This window comes from Tachysurus vachellii, chromosome 14 (genome assembly GCF_030014155.1).
Source record: "Tachysurus vachellii isolate PV-2020 chromosome 14, HZAU_Pvac_v1, whole genome shotgun sequence".
Taxonomy (NCBI): Eukaryota; Metazoa; Chordata; class Actinopteri; order Siluriformes; family Bagridae; genus Tachysurus; species Tachysurus vachellii.
Window position 1 is genome coordinate 8628053 of NC_083473.1, and position 15607 is coordinate 8643659.

At 41.1% G+C, this 15607-nt stretch overlaps 1 protein-coding gene across 4 annotated transcripts in view; it reads left to right on the forward strand.

Moving 5' to 3' along the window:
• The window catches only part of pdgfrb (platelet-derived growth factor receptor, beta polypeptide), a 38337-nt gene that overhangs the window by 19417 nt on the left and 3313 nt on the right, over positions 1 to 15607 (forward strand). For all 4 annotated transcript variants that reach the window (XM_060886372.1, XM_060886375.1, XM_060886376.1 and 1 more), the window contains 18 exons: positions 115 to 245; positions 1637 to 1805; positions 7374 to 7554; positions 7638 to 7753; positions 7859 to 7982; positions 8771 to 8979; positions 10333 to 10427; positions 10756 to 10888; positions 11137 to 11241; positions 11352 to 11462; positions 11576 to 11732; positions 12571 to 12737; positions 13023 to 13138; positions 13480 to 13602; positions 14066 to 14177; positions 14331 to 14430; positions 14789 to 14894; positions 15057 to 15319. In XM_060886372.1, coding sequence (XP_060742355.1) covers positions 115 to 245; positions 1637 to 1805; positions 7374 to 7554; positions 7638 to 7753; positions 7859 to 7982; positions 8771 to 8979; positions 10333 to 10427; positions 10756 to 10888; positions 11137 to 11241; positions 11352 to 11462; positions 11576 to 11732; positions 12571 to 12737; positions 13023 to 13138; positions 13480 to 13602; positions 14066 to 14177; positions 14331 to 14430; positions 14789 to 14894; positions 15057 to 15319 — 2518 coding nt within the window. The remainder of the gene's footprint in view (positions 1 to 114; positions 246 to 1636; positions 1806 to 7373; positions 7555 to 7637; positions 7754 to 7858; positions 7983 to 8770; positions 8980 to 10332; positions 10428 to 10755; positions 10889 to 11136; positions 11242 to 11351; positions 11463 to 11575; positions 11733 to 12570; positions 12738 to 13022; positions 13139 to 13479; positions 13603 to 14065; positions 14178 to 14330; positions 14431 to 14788; positions 14895 to 15056; positions 15320 to 15607) is intronic.

The following is a 15607-nucleotide window of genomic DNA, read 5'->3' on the forward strand; positions in this document are numbered from 1 at the left end:
ATTTTGTTTGTTTCGCTGTTCCCCTTCTGTTCATAAACACACAAGTTGTAGCACACAGTCTCCAAACAATGAAGGTATTATGTGACTCTGTATCTCTTGTTCTCATGGCCACAGTTCCTGAGGTTCTGGACACCCACATCAGCGCCTCGAAGACGGTGCTGAAACAAGGCGAGCCGCTCAGCGTCAACTGCACGGCCTATGGAGTTGAGCTCGTCTTCTTCACCTGGGATTATCCGAACAAAGATGTGAGTGGGCCGAAAAATAAACTGCCCCATCTAGATTTCATCCAACTCCCAAGACCCCTAGAGAGAAATTCAACAGGCCAAATTATCTCAAGATGTGCTGCCACACCTACAGTAATCCCTGAGAATCTTATATAGATAACACATTTTAGTAGAGATTTGCTGAAGGAGGACAGGAAGACAGAGGAGGAGAAGGAGAAGGAAATAACTAAAACTGAAGCCTATGATAGGATTTAAACTGCATGACATTATTAGCCTTGTTCTTTCAAGCAGGAAGCTGTCAAGCCATTAACATAGCATGTATTGTGGTGTATTGTGGCTTTGATGGTTATCAGAAAACATCTTCTTCCACATTTCATATGTGATCAAAGCGTTTTAGTTTGCTGGGTCTATTAGAAGAAAACATGTATTATGCGGCTCTAAAGTGGAACGTAAAGTGCATTGAGAATTGTGTTCAACCAGTTTAGATTGCTTTTGTTCTGTAAATCCATTTTATTGCTTAAAGGGTTCTTCAGTAAAACCTGTTAATATCTGTTTGCTATTACAGTTAAACACCAGACGTCTGTTTTAAACTTCTTTTTCACTTTTTACTCAGTAGATTACATGCACCTTCTCTAGGCCTTTAACAACGAATTAATTACAAGCATTTAATTAAAGAACATGCCAGACCCTTATTTCATACCTCATCCCTGTCCAAATCACATCAGTTTACGTCAACTAACCCTTTCTATAAAGGCAGCTGTATAATGACCTTTAAATAAATTCATCGTATGATGCATACAGCCTTTATATACACAATGTTCTACATATATTCAGGCATTACAGTGCATATGTTTTTAATGCATTTCTAAATTGTGTGTAATTTATTTAAGTTGTGTTTATATGACATCACCCGTGAGCATAGATTAACTGAACTTATACGTTTTTGACAGTTCTAAGTGACATACATTTTAAACGGAATCATTTACTGAATATTTTTTTTTCCTTTTTTTTATTTCTCACAATATTAACAGGCCCAAAACTACACTGCAGCTAAAAATAGATTTACAGCACTACAAAAATACATGCAAAGTTGTGTTGTATTATTTCATACAGCAGTGTGCCAAGGAACAATTTAAAACTCAGCACGTTCACAATTTATATTATTCGTGTAATGCATGTTTAAAAATAATTACACAATGTGTAAGTCTTGAATGAACGCATTCTAACATGATGGTAATGTCTTCTATGTATATTAAAAGTAAGACATTAATAGAACGTGTCATTCAGCCTAGCTGCAATGCCGTTTGTGGAAATTCCTTATAAAGACTAAAGAGAACCAGAAAAAATGTCCATAATACTCAGCTATGCATAAATTTCCTGGTGAATCTTCTTGGTTTCCTGTTTAACCTTAGACTGAAGATGTAGAAATCCTGACAGACATAATCCCAGCGACCATGAGCATGCGCTCATTCCTCAACATTTCTCAAACCACTCTGCAAAACTCTGGACAATACTTCTGCCATGCCCAAGAGAGCGTGAGCAACCATCGCAATTTGCTTAGCATCAACATCACTGTGCTGGGTAAGTGCCAACAACTACACAATCATACACAATCTCACACTGGTGTATTTGTTTGCTGTGCATTGCTGTGTTAAAGGAGAACATCTGATGGATGAAGAGGCTTATCTTATAACTTCCAAGATATAAAGAGCTGAAAATTAAAGGACGTAAAGCACAAACTGGTCATTAGCATGGCAATGTTAGTTTAATTAGCAAACCTCAGTAAGGATGCTGTTAGAACATGACTTGTTTTCATAGCAGTTAGAAAGTTAGCTGTGATATGAAATAGATAGATAGATAGATAGATAGATAGATAGATAGATAGATAGATAGATAGATAGATAGATAGATAGATAGATAGATGTTTACGTTTTTATTCAAAACTTTCCCACCACAAAACAGTTAACCAAAGGTTTAGAGGTGAAATTATTATTATCATATTAGCTATGTTGCTGTATTTAATAAATGGGTGAGGGAGGAAACAGAATTCTAACAAAAACAAGAATAAAAAAAATAAAATAATAACTATAAAAGTTATAACTTTACCCTTGACCTCCAGTCCCCTCAAAATCAATCAATCAATCAATCAATCAATCAATCAATCAATCAATCAATCAGGTTTGTTTCCTGGTTTCTTTAGTTTATTAGACATTTCAGTGCTTAATATTAATGAATTATTGAATTAATTTTTGAATTAATAAAATATTGCTGAAAGTAACACGTGTGTCTGGGCATATTAATTAGAATCAAGGCTTTGCCATTTTTCTTTAACTAAAGAAAAAAGATAGAGAAGTAAAAGTTATGATTTACTACATATCCACTGCTAAAGTATATTTCAGTACAGTAACATAGATACTTTTCTGGATTTACAAACTGGGTTTAAATGTTCGTAACTGAAATGTGACGCCAATCATAACTCTCTACATTAAACCTACATCAACAGCTTCATTTAAAAGTTGAATCAGTCCTTCAGGCTTTAAACCAATGCTGGCTTTCACGGCTTACACTTTCCTCAAAGCTTGTGCTGTAGTGCAAATCACAGACCTGAATGTTGACATTCTTTTGAAATGAGGTGTGTTATTTTTAAGCAGTCACCATTTCAAACCACACTAACTCGACTGCGACACACACTGTGGTGCATTAAGCTCATTCCCTGTATCCCTGCATTCCCCCTCCTCCAAACACACTGCGTGCCTATGTGAGGAAGGAAAGAGCTGACTGGAATCAAACGCAGCTGAATAGGAAGCTTTGTGAGAGCACCAGTGCTTCTGCAGCACACGTGCAGCTTTATGTGGAATTAATGTGCTGTGCAAAGTGTTACAGTCACCTGCTAATGTGAAAGTCAGAATCAACTTAGCTGCTTTTAGGTGTGAATTATGCATGAAACACACACACTTGAACACACTCCAACACATTATGCATGATCCAGGTATTTGTTCGGTGCATGAACAATAAGGCAGAGTGCGTTACTTTAAAAAAATTTCATGGGAAAATCTTGTTAAACCAAGTGCATATAATATGACTGATTTATTATCTTGCTGTTCACAAATATTATATTATATATATATACAGTTTCCTTACAAATAGTCTGAACACATGTCCAAGCATTACGTACAGCGCGTTCTTTTCCACTTCCAATGCTGGACTAAGATTTGTTCTACATTCTAGAGGATTTGCTTACTTCTCTTTCTATTTTTTTCCCACCCAAAGCCAAATGATCCATCAATGCAATCCATCAATCTATGTTTAAAGTGAAATAATTTAGAAATTAAAAAAAAATCACAAAAATAATGTTTCTTGTGTTTTGGACTATTAAAACTTGAAAATCTGCATTTGGATCCTCACTCGCCTTTGTCCTGCATCGTAACAGAACGACCAACCTCATGGATCCAGCAGAAATTTTGTTTTGTGTTTTTCAAGACAATTCCCCAATCGAGGAATATGTTGAGGTGTTTTTAGACCTATGTAATCGGGTGGACTTCGGCGAGAAGGAGCTGAAGGACATCTTTCGGCATGGTCTGGAGGACGGGCTGCGCTACCTAGTGCCATTGGGCCGAGAGGTAGGGCCTTTCACGGACCTGGCCAGCGTAGCGTTGCTCCTGGGCGGGTCCTCCCTAACCGTGCACAGGACAGAGTCGGACACCGGCCCTAAATATTTTTTGGGGGGGGGCAGTAGGCATCGGGGTCCGTGGGCTGCGGAACCAGTCCAGCCACGGACGCCCGAGGCCCCTACAGTACCTCGGTCCGACCCAGACCTGTGCACACCAGTGACCGAACCCGTCCACATGGGTGCCAGACCGGAAAGCTCAGGCGAGGCCCGGGGGAACCGGCTGATCGCCAAGCTGGCGGACACCCCGATGGCGTCGGTCCGGGCGGCCGGCATCCCTACGGCACCGGCTGGAGCACCGAAGGCACCTGAAACGCCCGAGCTTGCTGAAGCACATGAACCTGTTGAGGTTCCCGAACCTGCTGAAACGCCTGATCCTGCTGAAACGCCCGAACCCGCTGAAGCACTTGAACCCGCTGAAGCACATGAACCCGCCAAAGCGCCCGAACCCGCCGAAACGCCCGAACCTGCTGAAACGCCCGAGCTTGCTGAAGCACATGAACCTGTTGAGGTTCCCGAACCTGCTGAAACGCCTGAACCTGCTGAAACGCCCGAACCCGCTGAAGCACTTGAACCCGCTGAAGCACATGAACCCGCCGAAGCGCCCGAACCCGCCGAAGCGCCCGAACCCGCCGAAGCGCCCGAACCTGCTGAAACGCCCGAACCTGCTGAACCCGCTGAAATACGGGATCCGACTGGGTCAACCGAGCCAGCCGGACCGACCGGGTCAATGGAACCGACCGGGTCAACAGAACCAGCCGGGTCTACCAGGTCAACAGAACCAGCCGAACCGACCGGGTCGACGGAACAAGTGGTCCCCAGCTTTGTCTCCCTGTCTCTGTCAGTCTCTCCCTTTCCTGTCCATCTTTACAGGTTCAAAGCGCCTCCAGCACCACCCTGGCCGCCAACGCCGTTATGGTCTCTGGCCCGACCTGCAGCGCCACCCTGGCCTCCGGTCCTGCTCTGGTCGCTGGCTCTGCCTGCGGCGCCACCCTGGCCTCCGGTCCTGCTCTGGTCGCTGACTCTGCCTGCGGCGCCACCCTGGCCTCCGGTCCTGCTCTGGTCGCTGACTCTGCCTGCGGCGCCACCCTGGCCTCCGGTCCTGCTCTGGTCGCTGGCTCTGCCTGCGGCGCCACCCTGGTCTCCGGTCCTGCTCTGGTCGCTGACTCTGCCTGCGGCGCCACCCTGGCCTCCGGTCCTGCTCTGGTCGCTGACTCTGCCTGCGGCGCCACCCTGGCCTCCGGTCCTGCTCTGGTCGCTGACTCTGCCTGCGGCGCCACCCTGGCCTCCGGTCCTGCTCTGGTCGCTGACTCTGCCTGCGGCGCCACCCTGGCCTCCGGTCCTGCTCTGGTCGCTGACTCTGCCTGCGGCGCCACCCTGGTCTCCGGTCCTGCTCTGGTCGCTGACCCTGCCTGCGGCGCCACCCTGGTTTCCGGCTCCGCCCTGGCCTCCTGCTCTGCCGGCTCCGCCCTGGCCTCCTGCTTCGCCGGCTCCGCCCTGGCCTCCTGCTTCGCCGGCTCCGCCCTGGCCTCCTGCTTCGCCGGCTCCGCCCTGGCCTCCTGCTTCGCCGGCTCCGCCCTGGCCTCCTGCTTCGCCGGCTCCGCCCTGGCCTCCAGCTTCGCCGGCTCCGCCCTGGCCTCCAGCTTCGCCGGCTCCGCCCTGGCCTCCTGCTTCGCCGGCTCCGCCCTGGCCTCCTGCTTCGCCGGCTCCGCCCTGGCCTCCAGCTTCGCCGGCTCTGCCCTGCCCTCTACCGCCACATGGACCTGGCCCGCCTTCCCGCCCCCTGTTCCGCCTCCGCTCCGCCGCCCCCCGGTTCTGCGTTGGAGTGTCTGGAATCCACTCCTAGGGGGGGGGCTCTGTAATGAGTCTGTCTGTGTTTCTGTCTTGTTTCTGTCTGCTGTCTTTCCCTGTGGCTAATTGTTTGCTCCGCCCACTATTTGGTTTCCATGGACATTAATTGTACTCATTCATCTCCTCAGGTGTGTTGTCTTTGTCTTTGATTGTCCCTGCTTTGTCATTGGTTCCTGTCAGCTATATATACTGTTTGTTCACTTCCCTGGTGTTGGTCGCTGTCTCATGTTGGATGTTGGTGTGCCTATTCCTGTGTCCTGTTAGCCCTGTTTGCTGCCTGTCTGTTCTTCTGTTTCTTGTGTTTTGGACTATTAAAACTTGAAAATCTGCATTTGGATCCTCACTCGCCTTTGTCCTGCATCGTAACAAATAAAGTATTAGTGAAATAATTTACAGAAAATAGCAAGAAATAGTGACATCTTTCTTTCTTTATTTCTTTCTTTCGTTGCTTTTTTTTTTTACATAATATAAACACTACACTAAAACACTAAACACTTCAGTCTCATAAATTCAGGACATAAACAGCATGACATCTTCCTCCCATCCCACCTATCGTGTTAAAAAGAGCTCTACTAGTACAAAACCGAAATGCTAATAAACAAACCAAAAAAAAAAACATTGACAAAAAGTGAAATGGCAAAAAGTTGTGAAGAAAGAAAGCACAAGACATCTGCAAACTATATCTCTTGGATGTTTTCCTTTTATTTAGTTTTTTTTTTTGTTTTCTTGAAAAACCTTAAATTCTGAGTACAAAGAAGATACATGATCCAGTTGATTTAAGCTCTGTTCTGGGAATTCCCAGAAGCTCATAGGAAGTTTTTAGAGCATTTGCATTAATGCATTGATGTTCCATTCAGTTCATTGCCAGTCAAATGATTATTTCTTCTACAGACAATTCATCATTGTGATAGTAATGCTCATTTTTTAGCCAACCCTGTAGTGTCATGTACAATTTACTAGACGTATTTAAGTTATAAAATGATCACTGCTTTCTAGTGCATTCACAATTGGAGGAATTTGTAGAAGGTACACACACAGTGCTTCATAACCAGGTTAGAACTGCAAATTTAATTTACCTTTTTAGTTTGCGTGCATTAAAACCATACATTTGGCTAGAATTTGGGCTTTATACTAGAGTAAAATTGCAGGGCAAATGGATTGTCATCGCTTCAGTTGAAAAGCATTCTCCTATTTGAAGAAGATACATCGAGTGAAACTACAAGACACAGTACAGACAAAACAATGATTACAAAATAATGAATTCAATTACAGACATCTCAACTAGTCAACGTATTTATATCATATAAAGGCAAAGCAATATAAAAAAGTTTTCACTGGCTTTAACATCGAAATAATAAAAACTTCCTGTAGCGCTGCTTTAAAAGAGTTTTTGAAATGTTTATGAAAGAGAAGACTAGATACTACGGTTAAACAACAGTCATGTCACTAAACTACTTGTTTGTCTTAAAGTACATCCAGTAACGATAACATAATGAGTTAAAATAGGCATCAGGATGTAGTCATTAGATCGTGGACTATAAATCTGAAGCCGTGTTTGAAGTTTAAAGACTTTAATGCTACACAAAGCATTAACGAGTGGAAAATCGATGAGAGGTGTCTTATTTTTTCAGAGAAAGGTTTCGTCGAGCTGAGCTCATTTCTAAGTCCCAACATTTCCGCATTGCTGCATGAGAACGTGGAGCTGAGGGTGGAGGTAGAAGCATATCCCAAGCCTCAAATCCGCTGGAGCAAAGACGGAGCCACAATCAACGGAGACAATATCATCAGCACGGGGCAGGAACAAGAGACCAGGTAATCAAATGTCTTGACGAAAGAAAGAACGATGGCGGTTTATTCGAACCCGTGTTCACTATGTGTACGTCTTGCTGCTGTAGGTACGTCAGCACATTAACTCTAGTGAGAATTCGCCTAGAGCAGAAAGGATATTACACTATTCATGTTGGAAACGAGGATGATTCTAAAGAGATGACCTTTGATCTAGTAGTTAAAGGTGAGAAAGTTCTGTCTCCATCTCCTGTCTATAAACGACCCAAATCTTAGGCTAATAATCCTTATTTTACTATTTAAAATCTGAAGATATTTCTTCTTTGTTTAGTTCCCCCTCAGATAACCGAACTTTCAGATCATTACCTGCCGGATAAGAAGCACGGCGTCACCTGTGTGGCAGAGGGAGTCCCATCTCCCACAATCCAGTGGTTCACCTGTGACAGCATGCACAAGTGAGTACACAGTCATCAGCATCACAATCAACCTCATCAGCATGATCAGTCCAACTATTGATCATCATCATCATCATCACCACCACCATTAGGTGATATTCAAGTTTCAGAATATTCCAACTTGTTTTATGGACAACAATCTCATCTATTAAACTTAACTATATTTGGATAAATGTAGCCTTTGATGTGTCTTTTTTTAGTAAATACATCTGTAATCATTGGAGAATTATTGTGTTATAAAAGGAATTTTTTTTTTATTTAAAAAAAAAAGTTCAAATAAAAAATCCACTTCACATCCGTCCACAACACACCAACCCACTGTTGATTATTTTTCTATAAAATCATACCTGTAGTAACTCCAGCATGTTTCCAGCAGGACCCTGATATGCTGTATAACTCTTTAGCATGTGGTCCAAAATGTATTGCAGTACATCAGTTCACCTTTGGGTGGCCCCCCATTCATTAATAATCACTTCAGCTGTATATGTTTTGTAAACCTACAACATTTATAACCCACTAATGTGTTTGAATCTGGATAGGAATAGTGTAAGCGATTCCATTATAGCTGGCTTTGAATATGCCTTAAATCATGCTGAAGAGTTTCTGCTCCCATACAGAGGGTTAAGTAGGAACGAGAACACTTCTGGAAAAAAGAAGAAAAGGCTCAATTATTTATTCATAAGCTATCATCTTAATGCATAGCAAGAACTTTGGTGTGGCGATGATGATACTCTCTTCCGGCTGTTTTTTTTTGTTCTTAATGTGTTTTTTCCTTTTGTCCTGTTCAGATGCAGTAACAAAAGCGCCGTGTGGAGCCCCCTAGTGCCAGATACAGAAAGTGTCAGCATTGTGACTAACACAACCTTTAACGAGAGCCGCAAGATCCACCAGGTGTACAGCCAGGTGATGTTTCTCCTTCCTCAGCAGATCACTGTCCGCTGCCAGGCCAGGAACGAGAGAGGAGCTCGGGCAAGGGACATCAGACTTGTCACTAGTAGTGAGTGTCCTAGTTTGTTGTGTTACAAACCTAACAGATGTCCAATGCTATAAAACAACATCCATTATGGGTTTTTGAAGGAAGTAATTCTGTGTGGTTTTGGGTTTTTTTTTTATTTTCAGTGTAAATGGATGAATGGTCTCTGATGTCCTTATATGCACACTTAGAAAGTGCTGATTTGCAGCAACCTAAGTCAGTAAACGTATAAGTATACTACAAGACTCTTTTCTGTTCTTGCACCAAGGTGGTGGAATGAACTTCCCCTAGGAGTCCGGACAGCTGAGTCAATGGATATTTTCAAACGGCGGTTGACAGAGATGGGGGACTCGAGTCATATGACTTGAATCAAGTCAGACTTAAGTCGCATATTTGAGACTTGAGACTTGCTTGACAATTATTAAAAAAAGACTCGACTTGACTTTGACTTGACATTCATGACTTGAGACTTACTTGTGACTTGCACATGTGTGACTTACTCCCACCTCTGGCGGTTGAAGACCTACTTATAGAAGAAACACTTCAACTAGCACTTCTTTCCCTATTTTTTGCATTTAAAAAATTCATTGATTTCATTGTAACTTTGAACAATGTTTTAGACTCATGCTTTCTTAAGTATGTAACCTAGTGAACCAGCATTAATGTATCCAATGATAGAGATTTAAGCACTTATGTAGGCCTACCTCGCTCTGGATAAGGGCTTCTGCCAAATGCTGTAAATGTAAATGTAATGTAAATGTATAATGTTATAACAAATAAAAAATTATTTCTCACATGCTGCCACTGCAGATGAGCTCAAAGTTAAGTTGAAATATTAGCAAATTAATTTATGTGCAAGGGGGGCACGGTGGCTTAGTGGTTAGCACGTTCGCCTCACACCTCCAGGGTCAGTGTTCGATTCCCGCCTCCACCTTGTGTGTGTGGAGTTTGCATGTTCTCCCCGTGCCTCAGGGGTTTCCTCCGGGTACTCCGGTTTCCTCCCCCGGTCCAAAGACATGCATGGTAGGTTGATTGGCATCTCTGGAAAATTGTCCCTAGTGTGTGAGTGTGTGAGTGAATGAGAGTGTGTGTGTGTGTGCCCTGCGATGGGTTGGCACTCCGTCCAGGGTGTATCCTGCCTTGATGCCCAATGACGCCTGAGATAGGCACAGGCTCCCCGTGACCCAAGGTAGTTTGGATAAGCGGTAGAAGATGAATGAATGAATTTATGTGCATTATATCCCAGTATAATTTTTTTAATAATAAGTTTTATTTTTCCCTGGCTCATAAATACTTGATTGATGGCCAGGTATGATCATGTACAACCCTGATAAATATATATAGAAATACCTGTGTTTGTGGGTTTTTTTTTTTCAGCTCCCTTCTCACAGGTGGCTGTTCTGGCTGCTGTTCTTGGTCTAGTCATCATAGCCATCATTTTTATCATCATCCTAATTGCTGTGTGGAGGAAGGTCAGGGGCATCTCAACTATATACTTACTGACCTTACTGCTCTTACTTTGATTACAATATTAAAAGTGCTCCTATCATCAGCGTCATTTTATTACATGGCTGATGTATTTAAGACCAAACTTTCAGAATCTAATGTCATCAGTGTTGCTAATATTTTGATTATTTTGTTTTTATTAAACACCTGGACAAGCACCCTTGAAAACAAATCAATAATAATAATAATAATAATAATAATAATAATAATAATAATAATAATAATAATAACATAAAAATAAAAAATTTGCATTTTTATTAACACCAAAGTTTTGTTTGTGTGTGATCTCTGCAGAAGCCACGTTATGAGATCAGATGGAAGGTAATCGAGTCTGTGAGTCAGGATGGACATGAATATATCTACGTAGACCCTGTTCACCTCCCTTATGACCTGGCTTGGGAGATGACTCGAGACAGTCTGGTCCTAGGTACATACCCAGACTTGTACAAGCATTCACACTTTTTCATAATAGGGAATTAGAGTGTACCAATCACATTAAATCTCATTTTCAAAAAAAAAATCTTAAATACTATTATCAACAATGAAGTGATTCTGCTTAACTCCAAATAAAGAGTAGCCGCTTCTGTAGACTTTTCTTGACAACTTTTTTACATGTGAGATGGCTTGTCAAATAAACGTAAAATTGAAAAGTGACTCATGTCTGACACTTTTTAGGTCGCACTCTGGGATCAGGGGCATTTGGAAGAGTAGTGGAAGCAACTGCATATGGACTCACCAATTCCCAATCTTCTACTAAAGTGGCAGTGAAAATGCTCAAATGTAATGCACTAAACCCTGTGGTTATAATTTAAACCTCTTCATTATGACATGCTTTATGAATTAATTCTCTGGTGTGTGTAATTGTTAATTACTCCTGTGGTGTCCTTCAGCAACGGCACGCAGGAGCGAGACTCAGGCTCTGATGTCTGAGCTGAAGATCATGAGTCACCTGGGTCCACACCTCAACATCGTCAATCTGCTGGGAGCCTGCACTAAACAAGGTAAAGTAAATTCATGCCTAACATAAAAACATTGCATGCATAACACTGGGAACTGGGAATCCGAACTGGTGCTTTTAGAGAGTAAACGAATGCCAATCTCTTTACATGTGAAGGTCCTCTGTACCTGGTGACGGAGTTCTGTCGATACGGAGACCTGGTGGGATACCTGCACAGGAACAAGCAGAGCTTCCTGCAGAACTATGCTAACAAGAGTCACCAGTGCAGTGACAGTCACATCTGCATTGACTCTTATGTGCCTTCTGGGAAAGGGTAAGACACTGAAACCAGCTTGCAATGCTGAGGCAGTGGGGAAGTAGAGAAAGTGGTGGCTCAGTGGTTAATGTGTTGGACTACTGATCAGAAGGTCAAGACTTAAAATCCCAGCTCTACTAATCTGCCACTTCTTGGCCCCTGATCAAGGCCCTTAATCCTCAACTGCTCAGCTGTATAAATGAGATAATTGTAAGTTGCTCTGGATAAGGTCATCGGCCACATGCCATAATGAATGCTGCTTAAAATTTGTTGCCATTCTTAAAAGTACAGTAAAATATAAATAAAGGAAACATAATTTGTTATATTTTATAATCTTTTTAATTATTCTTCAACCTAGCCTCAACAACAGAAGTGCATTTTCTTGTTAATGATAGTCATGAAATATTTTATACATATTTAACTATTTATTATTTATTGGGCTTGCAAGTAATAAAAATATTGGAAAAAGAAATTATACATTGTCTTCTAATACTTCTAATACTTCTAATAATAACTTCTAATAATTTTCTATTTATTATTAAGAATAAGCTTTTCTATGGTGTCCTCATAAGTCCAATAAAAACTGTATTTAGACAGTCACATATTTTCTTTATTTCTAAACTTACAATTAATATCGTACTCAAATATTTTGAAGTTATGATAGTTATCAGGCTAATTATAGTGACTATGCTACAAATAGCAAACATTTGAATTTGTGAAGTCAAATAATATAAACTGCATTCCATTGAAAAAGATAATGATGATGGTAATAATGATGCTGACGATGCTGTAAAGAATGTTTATCATAAGCCATTATGAGCTCTCATATATGTAATATTTTCTCTCTGCCATGTAGCTATGTGTCATTTGGCTCTGAGAGTGATGGTGGTTATATGGACATGAGGAAAGAGGACGTGACTGAATATGTGGCCATGCAAGAGCTATCAGACACCATCAAATACGCTGATATCCAGCCACCTCCTTATGAGTCACCATATCAGCAGGACATCTACCAGGAACAAGGTAGACTCACATCATCAAGACCTCAGTCTAAAAGACTGATGCAGTCATTATAAAAGTAAAGCCAACATTTGAATGGTACAAGAAACAAAACTCATTAAAAAAGTTAATTTTCCCTCATTATATACCCAATAATTGTCTCATTTATAGTTTGCATGCTTGATCATTTATGGATAGTGTTTCTATCTTTCAAAGCAAAAGTGATAAAATGATGGATTGAACCGTATCTTTATAATGACAACATGTACTGTTTATTGATACAATAGTGTGCGTGTGTGTGTGTTACAGGTCACAGAGTGGACCTCTCACTGGTCATCAGTGATTCTCCTATTCTGAGCTACACCGATCTGGTGGGCTTCAGCTTTCAGGTGGCACAAGGCATGGAGTTTCTGGCCTCCAAAAATGTACGAGAGCAGAGACCATACAAACTTTGCCCAATATTCTATCACATATTTGAACTTGTTTAATAATGTTGTTATGCATCTATGAGAATGTTTCAGATTTAAAGGGAAAAATTTTATTTATTTTATTTTAATTAAGATAATTAAGATATTAAGATAATTAAGCATTAAGATAATTGAGTTGATATGTAAGAAAAGCTTATAGCTACCTATAGTTACCTGTTTAGTATAGTCCCTATTTATAAATAAATATAAATAGAAAATAGTGTGTATATATATATATATATATATATATATATATATATATATATATACTACAAATCTCTTCTCTCTGGGCATTCCAGTGTGTTCATCGGGACCTGGCAGCTAGGAACGTCTTAATATGTGAGGGAAAACTGGTAAAAATCTGTGACTTTGGGCTGGCCCGAGACATCATGCATGACAACAATTACATCTCCAAAGGCAGCGTGAGTCCAACTGTGAATTTAAAATTGTTCTGGTGAAAGGAAATGTGACCTACTGAATACTTTTTAGAATATTCTTCAATAAACATGTTGTATATTCATATTGAGGCTCCTTGTGCTTTTCCATTTAGTAATACGCTTTACCATAGTGCTGTTAAATTGTTGAATAATAATTTACAACAAAAGCAGACTGTAATTCAATTCACAGGTTTATATTAATTATTATTACATTATTACATGGCTTGTGGGACTGATGTGCCACATAATCTGGCTGATAATCAAACAAAACATTCTGTTATTCAACAAAGGAAATTTTTACAAAGTGCTTTTATTCCAAAGTGTTAATATGTTCGGTAGGAGGTAAAGCATTTTCACAGCAACGTCTTATGGAAAGATGTGTTTTTTTTTTGTCGCACGTACACAAATTATCATTCGCATTGACGATCATTGTGTTTGTGTCCTGCAGACTTTCCTGCCCCTGAAATGGATGGCCCCAGAGAGCATCTTCCATAACCTCTACACCACGCTCAGTGATGTCTGGTCTTATGGTATTTTGCTGTGGGAGATATTCAGTCTGGGTGAGTTATTAATAATTTAAATCAAAGTTCAACCTGGATACAAATAAAATGATCTTTTTATCTAATTTGTTGACAAATAAAATCACTTATTTTTTTAATGGAAAATGTATTTTCCACTAATATGACACTCTTCTTAAATCATTATTCTTACAGGAGGAACCCCATACCCAGATCTTCCTATGAACGAGCACTTCTATAACGCTCTTAAGAGAGGCTATCGGATGACCAAACCCAGGCACGCCTCAGAGGAAATGTAGGTCTTGTTTGATTATTTTGTTCATTTCATGTGCAGTAGTTGAATATATTTGAAAAAAAATATATATACAATTGTCCAGAGTTAAAGGCATTGAAAAGGCACTGAGCAAAAGCACTGGAGAAGTTTCATGGTTTGTCATGGGTTTCAACTCCTTTAGCAAGCTAAGAATCCTTAAATATCCAAAGAAACCTTGATGAACAACTTTTGTACGGTTACAAAAGTTTTTGTAACTTTTGTACATAACCATAAAGGTATATTTTGGAATGCATAGCTCATTATGGATCTTACTTTGAGGAACAAAAATGTACCTGCGCATGTTCCATGTGAAACTCGAACACATTTCTATTCCTTGCAGTTATGAGGTGATGAGGAAGTGCTGGGAAGAGAAGTTTGAGAAAAGGCCAGAGTTCTCCTATCTGGTGCAAGAAATGGGGAACATGCTTACCGACGGCTATAAAAAGGTTTCCACCACATGTTTTTTTTCTGTTGCCTTGGATTTCACAACACAAAAATCTTGTTCTTGTTGCTCATCAGATGTTGAACATAGACTATTATCTCTCTCTCTCTCTCTCTCTCTCTCTCTCTCTCTCTCTCTCTCTCTCTCTCTCTCTCTCTCTATCCAGCGATACTCCCAGGTCAGTGAGAGCTTTCAGAAGAGTGATCATCCAGCTGTGGTACGCAGCAAGCCCAGGGTGCCCTCTCCATTCCCGGGCACACTCCCTCCCTCTTCCACCATTTTCCCTCCAACCTCCACACCTAACCATTGCCTAGAGGCTGATCAGGAGATGGCACTAGCACCTTATAACGGTTACATCATCCCAATCCCTGACCCCAAGCCTGAAGAAGAGTGCCAGGAAGTCAGTATGCCAACAGAAAGCCTCTCAAGGTAGGACCAGCTTCCTGTGTAAGACAAATACAGAGAACAGATTCAACCACAGAAGGCACAGGAAAGATGATGCACCAGTTCCACGTGTGCAGAGATTACTCATATGGTCCTCATTCTCACATGGATGATTGTAGACTTGAGTCATTGTCTGGTTTCTAACGATTAAACATGTTAGCAGATTTCATGATATAATACTTCCCTAATTAGGTGTTCTGAAACTCTACTCTTTCGTAATAACCATATCGGATGTACATTTTGTATACATCCTTCCTGTCAGGATTTAAGTCA